This window comes from Helianthus annuus, chromosome 9 (genome assembly GCF_002127325.2).
Source record: "Helianthus annuus cultivar XRQ/B chromosome 9, HanXRQr2.0-SUNRISE, whole genome shotgun sequence".
In the NCBI taxonomy this organism is placed as follows: domain Eukaryota; kingdom Viridiplantae; phylum Streptophyta; class Magnoliopsida; order Asterales; family Asteraceae; genus Helianthus; species Helianthus annuus.
The window spans coordinates 38,270,157-38,279,514 of NC_035441.2; the positions used below are offsets into that span (position 1 = coordinate 38,270,157).

At 37.9% G+C, this 9,358-nt stretch overlaps 1 protein-coding gene across 1 annotated transcript; it reads left to right on the forward strand.

Moving 5' to 3' along the window:
• The first annotated feature begins 350 nt into the window (after positions 1-350).
• Positions 351-3,849, forward strand: LOC110875509 (protein FAR1-RELATED SEQUENCE 9-like). Its single transcript, XM_022123705.1, has 6 exons — positions 351-423; positions 568-604; positions 718-1,353; positions 1,435-1,693; positions 1,776-2,387; positions 3,214-3,849. The coding sequence occupies exons 1-6, from the start codon at positions 351-353 to the stop codon at positions 3,847-3,849; spliced, it is 2,253 nt and encodes a 750-aa protein (XP_021979397.1).
• The last annotated feature ends 5,509 nt before the right edge of the window (positions 3,850-9,358 follow it).

Genomic DNA, 9,358 nt, shown 5'->3' on the forward strand with positions numbered 1-9,358 from the left:
AATATATTTAACATGTTAAGAAAATAACTTTTTAATATAACTTGTTGTGCTTATATCAAATATCAATGTAAAGTTTAAAAATTGGATATGTTGTTTGTCATTTATATTATAAGATTACATGCATGCAGTTAGTAAAATCATTTATTTAACATGTTAAGAAAAAAATTATATTGCGTGAGCTAGGAAACCATGGTGACACAAGACGTACCTTGCAATTAATATAAACTTAAAATATTTATCTGCTTTATACACACATGTTTAGTGTTAAATTATTTATAAATGGATTTAATGGATGTTAAGAATTTGACCTTATAATTTTTGTTTTATAAAGGTTAGATTGAAAATTCAAAATGGATGCAATGAATGATAATCTTATAGTTGGACCAAGTGTAAGTACAAGTGAAGGACCAAGTGAATTTGAAGGTGAGGGTATTAAAATTTTTCTCTGTCTTATAATTATTATTGTTATTAATATCATTATCTTTAAAATTATATATATGTTTTGATTTTTCTTTTGTTTTTCTTTTCAACATCTAATTATATCTCAACAAGTGAATCTTACAACAGTTATGCAAGTAGCACTCCTCATGGATCTTTATTTTGGGTACCAAATGTGCCAGAAGAAAATAGACTGTCTATTGGTCAAAAGTTCAAAACCTTAGAGAGTGCAATTCAAGCATATTTAGAATATGCAGAAAAATGTGGTTTTGATACCAGATTGTCTACGCAAAAGCACGATAAAGATGGAAATATTAAACTAAAATATATACTTTGCAACAAAGCATTCGCTCCTGAAAATGTTAGTGTTGATACATTGGATGAAAAAGATAGCAGTAAACATAAAAGAAACTCCAATGTTCAAAAGACAGATTGTAAAGCTAGAGTGAAATTTAGATTAACTGATGAAAAAGATTGTTATATCCTGTATGAATTTGAAGATAGACATAATCATGAGTTAGTTTCTTCAGAATACAAGCATTTGTTAAGAAAAAGAAGGAAATTGGATGACATGGAAGAAAAGTTCATTCATAGGGTAGCTTCAAATAATATAGGAGCAACACGTGCTCATAACGTATTAAGCAGTATTAGAGGTTCTAGATATCTTGTGCATGGAACAATAACAGATTTTAAAAATTGCAGAAGGGATCTTAATGTTTTTATTGGTGAGAATGATGCTCAAATGTTAAAGGATAAAATGGAAGGAAGAAGAGATCATTTGCATAATTTCTCATTTGAATATAAGTTAGAAAACAGTGAATTGTCTGCTTTCTTTTGGGCTGATGAAACTGCAAAATGCAATTATGAAGCGTTTGGTGATATTATATCTTTTGATGCAACTTATAGGACAAACAGGTTTGTTATATTTTTTATATTAAATATTTATTGAATTTTAATTTAATTTAATTTTTAATATTATTATTTTAATTGTTTCAGGTACTGTATGGTTTTTGTACCGTTTACTGGTGTGGATAATCATAGGAAATGTGTTACGATTGGAGCTGGGATGATTGCAAAAGAAAATATTGAATCATTTACATTTTTGCTAGAAAGTTTTCTGAAAGCATTCAAAAAACAACCAAACATAATTGTTACGGATCAAGATCCGGCAATGAAGGTTGCTGTGTCAAAAGTATTCACTGAATCAAAACATAGACTTTGCACGTGGCACATTACAAACAAACTTCCAACAAAGGTAAAACTTTAGTTTCTTTTTTATATTTATTAATATCATGTTTAATTGAATTTTTTTTACATGTTAAAATAAATATTTTCAGGTTTGTGGAGATGTAGAAAACAATGCTGAGTTTAAAAGTAAGTTTCATAAACTTGTTTGGAGTATTTATACTGGACCTGAACAATTTGAGAAGAGATGGAGAGAGTTGATGGAAGAATACAATCTTTTGGGAAACAAATGGCTGTCAGATATGTATGAAATTCGACATCGATGGATTCCATCTTATTTTAAAGATGTTGAATTTTGTGGATTAATGAGAACAACTTCAAGATCAGAAAGTGAGAATTCATTTTTCAACAGTTTTACTCACTATGGAGATACGTTGATACAATTTATGTTTTCATTTGATGCTGCTATGGACAAACAAAGATATATACAAGAAACGCTAGATCATCAAACAAAAAACACAACTCCAAAGTATAAAACTCCATTGAATATTGAAAAGCATGCTGCAAAATTATATACTAGAACAATATTTAGATTGATTCAAGTTGAAATCGAAGAATCTGTTTGGAGATGTTCTCATAATGTTGTGAATACTGAAGGAGTAATTGAAACTACAATCGTAAAAGAAAAGAGAAAAAGTCAACCTGTTGAAGATGACTTAGTGCCTTTGCAGATGTATAACACTGAACCAATACATGAATTCAAGGTATGTTTCAACATTTGTAAGTTATTATTTGTTTTATAAAGTACATTTTAGTTATTTATGTATAACTTTTTCATATTGTTTTTTGTATCGATTTGAGGTTGACATAATACAAAATTTTTGTTTTAAGTTTTATTTTAGTTTCATAAATATATAACATGTTAAATACTATTTGTTTTATAAAGTCCATATGTGTGAGGTTCATTGGGAGACACTAAAAAGAGTGAGGAACAGGGGAACACTCTTAAAAATTTAACTTAACATGTTAAAATAATTTCTTTTAAAAATCTTTTTCAGCGCTTCTCCTTATATATACTTGCAGAAATATTTTTAATAAAAAAAATCAAAAACTAAAAATATTAAAAAAAACAACTAAAAAAGGCTAAAAAATGTTTTTTTAGAAAAAATAATTTTTTTGTTAGACTAGTTTCTCCTCTTTTTTATAAAGAAAAACGCTGAAAATTTTAAATTTTTTTTTAACATCTTAAGTTAATTCTATAAGATATAACTCTTTTAAACATTTTTTTTAATATTTTCAGTTTTTGATTTTTTTTATCAAAAATGTTTCTACATGTATTTATAAGAAAAAGCGCTGAAAAAAAGTTAGAAAAACATTTTTTTTAACATGTTAAGTATAATTTTTAAGAGTGTTTCCCCGTTCCCCACTTTTTTAGTGTTCCCCAATGAACTCTCCCCAAGTCCATATTAGTTATTTGTTTAAAGCTTTTTCATATTGTTTTTTTGTTTCGTTTTGAAGTTAGCAAAAAACAAAAAAAAAAACATGTTGAAGAAAGACTTTTAACATGTTAAATTAAAACTTTAATTTCAGGTTACCCGTAATACAGAAGATGGAAATATTGAATGTTCATGTCAAATGTTTTTGAGACTTGGAATACTATGCAAACATATATTCCATGTTTTAAATAACTGCGATATTGAAGAAATTCCTGAAAAGTATATATGCAAGCGTTGGATGAAGGACTTGATTCCTGCGGATATAAGACAAAAAAAGGTTCTATACAGTGAAACAGATAATGAAGCTGAAGAAATGGCTAACAAAGCAATATCTTCTGTTGATTATTGTTTAAGGGCTCTGATGAATAACAAAGCTGAACTTAAAGAGTTTGTGGAAAAAATAGAGAATATGAGAGCAGAAATAGAAGATAAAGGCTTAAATCAAGAAAAATTACCGAAGGAAGCTAGGTATGAGTCAATGCTTGGAGTACGTGTTAGAGAACAAAATGAAATTCAAAATCCAACTGGAATTAGAAACAAAGGTTCTGGTACAGGCAAAAGATTAAAGGGTCCAGGCGAGAAGGCTATTGAAAAGAAAAAGAGGACTGTACGAAAGTGCAATTTATGTGGAATTTACACAGATACACATGATAGTAGAAATTGTAGAAAGTATCATGAGGAATTAGAAAGACAGGCTGAAGAAAACAAAAACAAAGAAAAAGTAAATTAGGAATGTGAAGAGAGCAAGAAAAGAAATGGTCGTTTATTTTGAAAATCATCGATCTTTAATCTTTAATGATTGTTTAATGTAGTGACTTGGAGATTATTATAGTTTAAATATTATGACTTTTTTTAAGATCTTTTATTTGTTTTTATATTGTCACACCCCCAAAATCCACCTGCGGATAACACCCGCTTCGAGGGCGTGACTGACCAGGATCCAGCCACCAATTATACTGAATAACTAAGTTGATAACAAAAGCAATACTTACTAACCATACGATTAGCCGGTGTTAAGTTTAAAGTTCAAAGTCTTAAGTTCAGAGTAAAATGTAGCGGAAGCATAATTAACAGTTTTAAACATTGTTCAAAAGGTAGACATGATAAATGCCCAACATACGGGCCGACGACCACTACACATCCCAAGCAGCTGCTCCAGTCACTGGCCACCTGCAAAGCATGCAGTAAGGGGTCAACAATAATGCTGAGTGAGTTCACTAGTTGTCCAGTTTTAATTACCAAAAACTTGTTTCACCAGTTAATTTATCCGTTTATACATGCCATGGGGAGCTACCCCAAAAGTTAGCGACTAAACTGTTTTTCCAATACCGAACACTAGGTAACCGAATGCGTTTCCGCAGGATGCCCCGATGTCAATGTTCTATCATCATTGACGGATGCCTGAGTACATTAGTTCACGACCGATCCCATACCATGGCACGGTGTGAGGCTGGTAAGACCTAAATAGCGCTATCAACTAATAACCCGTTCGCCTGGCACCGGCGACTAATCGGTATTATGTAGTAGGGACTTGAGTGATAGAGTTGCGTTTAGTGCCGTTAGTTGCAATCCGTATAAACAGTAATTAACTAAAAAGGTTTCCCAATACAAGGGAAGATAAAGTAAGTTGTTTCCCAATAACTAGGGAAGGAGTGTAGACGGTATCCCCTTTACAAGGGGATAGGGTTGTTTTAGTCTCGTGTCCCAAACCACCGGGACGCATGCTTTAAGTTGTGAACTCACCTTGGGTTGCTCGGTATGATACGTTACTTGGTTAAGTATGTTGGTCACCACGTCCTAACATGGTTACCAAATATGGGTCAAGTCGGGTACAAGTAAACACGTATAAGACACACTTAACGTAAATGCAGATAACCACAGTAGCAGGTAGACATGCAGCCCAGTCAACAGGAAGTCCAACATACAAACAGTGGGGCTATTGGGCCTAAGCAGTTACACAAGCAATCCAGTTAACAGACAATCCAACAAGTACATTGGCCCAATATCAGCCCAGTCGAGACGGAGGTGACTCGCAACCAAGGTTGCGACTCGCAACCGAGGTCTCGGTTCGTCATGCTTTAGTTGCGACTCGCAATCAGAGATTCCGACTCGCAACCGGCGATTCCGACAAAGCAGCTGTGGTTACGACTCGCAATCAGATCGATACGCGTTGATTACGACTCGCAACCGGGAGGTCTCGACAAATCTTGGTGCGGTCTCGAGTAGCAACCAAAGGTTGCGACTCGCAACCGTAGTTACGTGTGCATGAAGACCTTCTAGAACCTGTCATATGTACGAACCAATGGAAATGCATTTTCATGAAACCAATATGTACCATTTCCACTAAAACATGTTTTCTTGTCTGATTACAAACCAAAACAGATCAAACAAGCACAATTTCAAATATTTATCATGTTCATAACACATTCAAATTGTTCTTCACACATTCAACATATTCAATCACAAGTATCCAAATGACAATTAACCAAAATCAGGTTATTCAAGCAATATTTAACCACAATCTCAAATCATGAAAGTCATGAACACTCAATCCAACATCATGTCCAAATCCCCTTTAACCAAACCCTTGTTAACCGGAAACAAAACTATCTCCCCACAAAACCGAATACTCACATACTTTCATAAACATTCACCCTAAGTTATCTAGGCATGCTTTTCAAACATAATCAAGCATCAAATCTTTTATCCGAAATTTATACCATCATCCTATATTAATACAAGCAAGACTCAAGGTAACACATAGTGACCTTATTAACACATGAACATCTAGAAAGAGCTAAAACCACTAACCGGTTATAGATTCAAGGTGTGCGGGTATGATGGATCGATGAATGAGCTCCCGGTTGGCGGTTCCGAGCTAAAACCGAGTAGGTTCTTGATGTTGGTTGACCCGAGAAGAAGGAGAAGGATGAGAAGAGTGGTCTTGGTTGCTAGAGCTTTAGGGTTTTGGGGGTTTAGTGAAGAAGATGAGAGGAGAGAAGAGAGTGTGTAAAATGAATAAGGGAGGTGGGGTTGGGTTTATATAATGTACCGAGTGGGCTTAGGGGGATTCCGAATTGGGTTCTCGGTTACAAGGCCTTAACCGGCCCAAGTGCTTTACTGTTCACTCGAGACCGTGGTCTCGAGTCGGGTCTCGGGTTCGGTTTACATATATAATACATATATATATATATACATACACATAAGTAAATCGGCACATAACACAAGATAACAAATAGTTTTTCATATAATTATACTGTTAGTCAATTACGTACACGTTTGTTACATCGAAAGGTTATCCGGAAAGATCCGAGGTGTCACATTATCCCCAAGTTTTAGGAACTTTCGTCCCGAAAGTTAAGGCAGCCACTGTCAAGCTAGTGCGAGTAAAAGCGTTTCAACGGGGTGTCACATCATCCCCCCGTTAGTTTGGAATTTCGTCCCGAAATTCGTTCGTAGCTTCAGTGCTGGGGTTTTCGTTTGGGAACAACTGGGGATACTTGTGCTTCATCTGGTCTTCCCGCTCCCAGGTATACTCTGGGCCACGTCGCGAGTTCCAACGAACTCGTACAAGAGGTATCTGGCTACGTTTGAGGATTTTGATCTCTCGATCAGTGATCTCGATCGGTTCCTCAGTAAAGTGTAGCTGTTCGTCAATCGTCAGTTCCTTAAAAGGAATCACAAGTGTTTCATCCGACAAACACTTCTTCAGGTTAGATACGTGAAAAACGTTGTGTACCGCACTCAGTTCTTCAGGCAGGTTCAATCTGTAAGCGACCTTACCGATCTTCTCGGTAATTTCGAATGGTCCGATATATCGCGGATTAAGCTTGCCCCGTTTACCAAAGCGAACCACACCCTTCCAGGGTGAGACTTTAAGTAGAACCCGGTCACCGACCTGGAATTCCAATGGTTTCCTACGCTTATCAGCGTAGCTCTTCTGACGGTCACGAGCTGCCGCCATGCGTTGTCTGATCTGGGCAATCTTTTCCGTTGTATCTACCACCATCTCTGGGCCCGTGATTTGACTATCACCGATTTCCGCCCAGCAGAGAGGTGACCGGCATTTACGACCGTACAATGCCTCAAAAGGTGCTGCCTGAATACTGGTGTGGTAGCTGTTGTTGTATGAGAACTCTACTAACGGTAGATGCTTCTCCCAATTCTTGCCAAAGTCGATCACACACGCTCTAAGCATGTCTTCTAGAGTTTGGATGGTACGTTCGGACTGTCCATCCGTTTGCGGGTGATAAGCAGTGCTCATATCCAATCGTGAGCCAAAGCATTTGTGCATAGCTTGCCACAGTTCCGAGGTAAATCGAGCGTCTCGGTCGGAAATAATTGAGGTTGGCACTCCGTGCCTCGAAACTACTTCCTTTAAGTAAATCTCCGCCAGGGTAGAAAACTTGTCTGTTTCCTTAATAGCCAGAAAGTGTGCGGACTTGGTCAATCGATCTACGATTACCCAAATAGCATCATTTCCGCGTTGAGATCTAGGTAACCCTGTAACAAAATCCATGGAAATTTGCTCCCATTTCCATTTCGGGATTTCTGGTTGTTGGAGTAGACCTGCTGGCTTCTGGTATTCTGTCTTGACTCTCGCGCAAGTCAAACATTTGCTGACGTATGTTGCTATGTGGGCCTTCATGCCAGGCCACCAATACGTAGTCTTCAAGTCATGGTACATCTTGTCCGAACCAGGATGTACTGAGTAGCGGGACTTGTGGGCTTCGTCCATCACGAGTTCACGTAAACCTCCAAAGAGTGGAACCCAGATGCGTCCTGTTACATAGTAAGCACCATCTTCTTTCTGTTCTAGTTGCTGTCTCGATCCTCGCAGGGATTCAGCCCTGTTGTTCTCCGGCTTCAATGCTTCAACTTGAGCATTTCGAATCTGGGTAGGGAGGTTAGACTGGATGGTAAGTTGCAGTGCTCGCACGCGCTTTGGTATAGTGTCCTTTCGGCTGAGGGCGTCTGCCACGACATTGGCCTTGCCCGGATGATACTTGATGGCGCATTCGTAGTCATTCAAGAGTTCGACCCATCGACGTTGTCTCATGTTCAATTCCTTTTGCCTAAAGATATGCTCGAGACTCCTGTGATCGGTGTAAATAGTGCACTTGGTACCGTACAGGTAATGTCTCCATATCTTAAGAGCAAAGATCACTGCTCCCAGTTCCAAGTCATGCGTCGTGTAGTTCTTTTCATGCGTCTTGAGTTGTCGGGAGGCGTAGGCGATAACTTTCTCGCGTTGCATTAACACGCAACCGAGCCCATGAATAGACGCATCGCAGTAAACCACAAAGTCGTCAGTGCCGTCAGGCAACGAGAGAATAGGAGCGCTACAGAGGTTATCCTTAAGCCTCTGAAAAGCAGATTCCTGCGCTGCATTCCACTTGTAGGCGACGCCTTTCTGAGTGAGTATAGTGAGGGGTTGTGCAATCTTCGAGAATCCCTGAATGAATCTGCGGTAGTAGCCTGCTAAACCCAAGAATTGGCGAACTTCAGTGGGAGTCTTAGGCGTAGGCCAGTTCTTTATCGATTCTATCTTAGCTGGGTCGACATGAATTCCGTTCTTGTTAACTACATGGCCGAGGAAATGGACTTCTCGAAGCCAGAAGTCACATTTAGAGAATTTGGCGTACAGTTGCTCGTTGCGAAGAAGTTCGAGGATAAGGCGTAGGTGTTGTTCATGCTCTTCTTGACTTTTCGAATAAATCAGGATGTCGTCGATGAACACAATCACAAATTTGTCGAGGTAAGGCTTACATACGCGGTTCATAAGATCCATGAACACTGCAGGTGCGTTAGTCATTCCAAAAGGCATGACGAGGAACTCGTAATGACCATAACGAGTCCTGAATGCAGTCTTGGAGATGTCTTCGTTACGAACTCTCAGCTGATGATAGCCTGATCGCAGGTCAATCTTTGAATAGTAGCTCGATCCTTGCAACTGATCGAATAGGTCGTCGATGCGCGGGAGAGGGTAACGATTCTTGATGGTAACCTTGTTCAACTCACGGTAGTCGATGCACATTCGGAATGTGCCATCCTTCTTTTTGACAAAGAGTACTGGTGCTCCCCAGGGTGATGAACTGGGACGGATAAATCCTTTATCCAATAGTTCTTGTAGTTGCGTAGAGAGTTCCTTCAGTTCTGCAGGAGCTAAACGGTACGGTGCACGAGCTATGGGTGCTGCTCCAGGAGCTAGCTCGATTTGAAATTCGACCTGACGATGG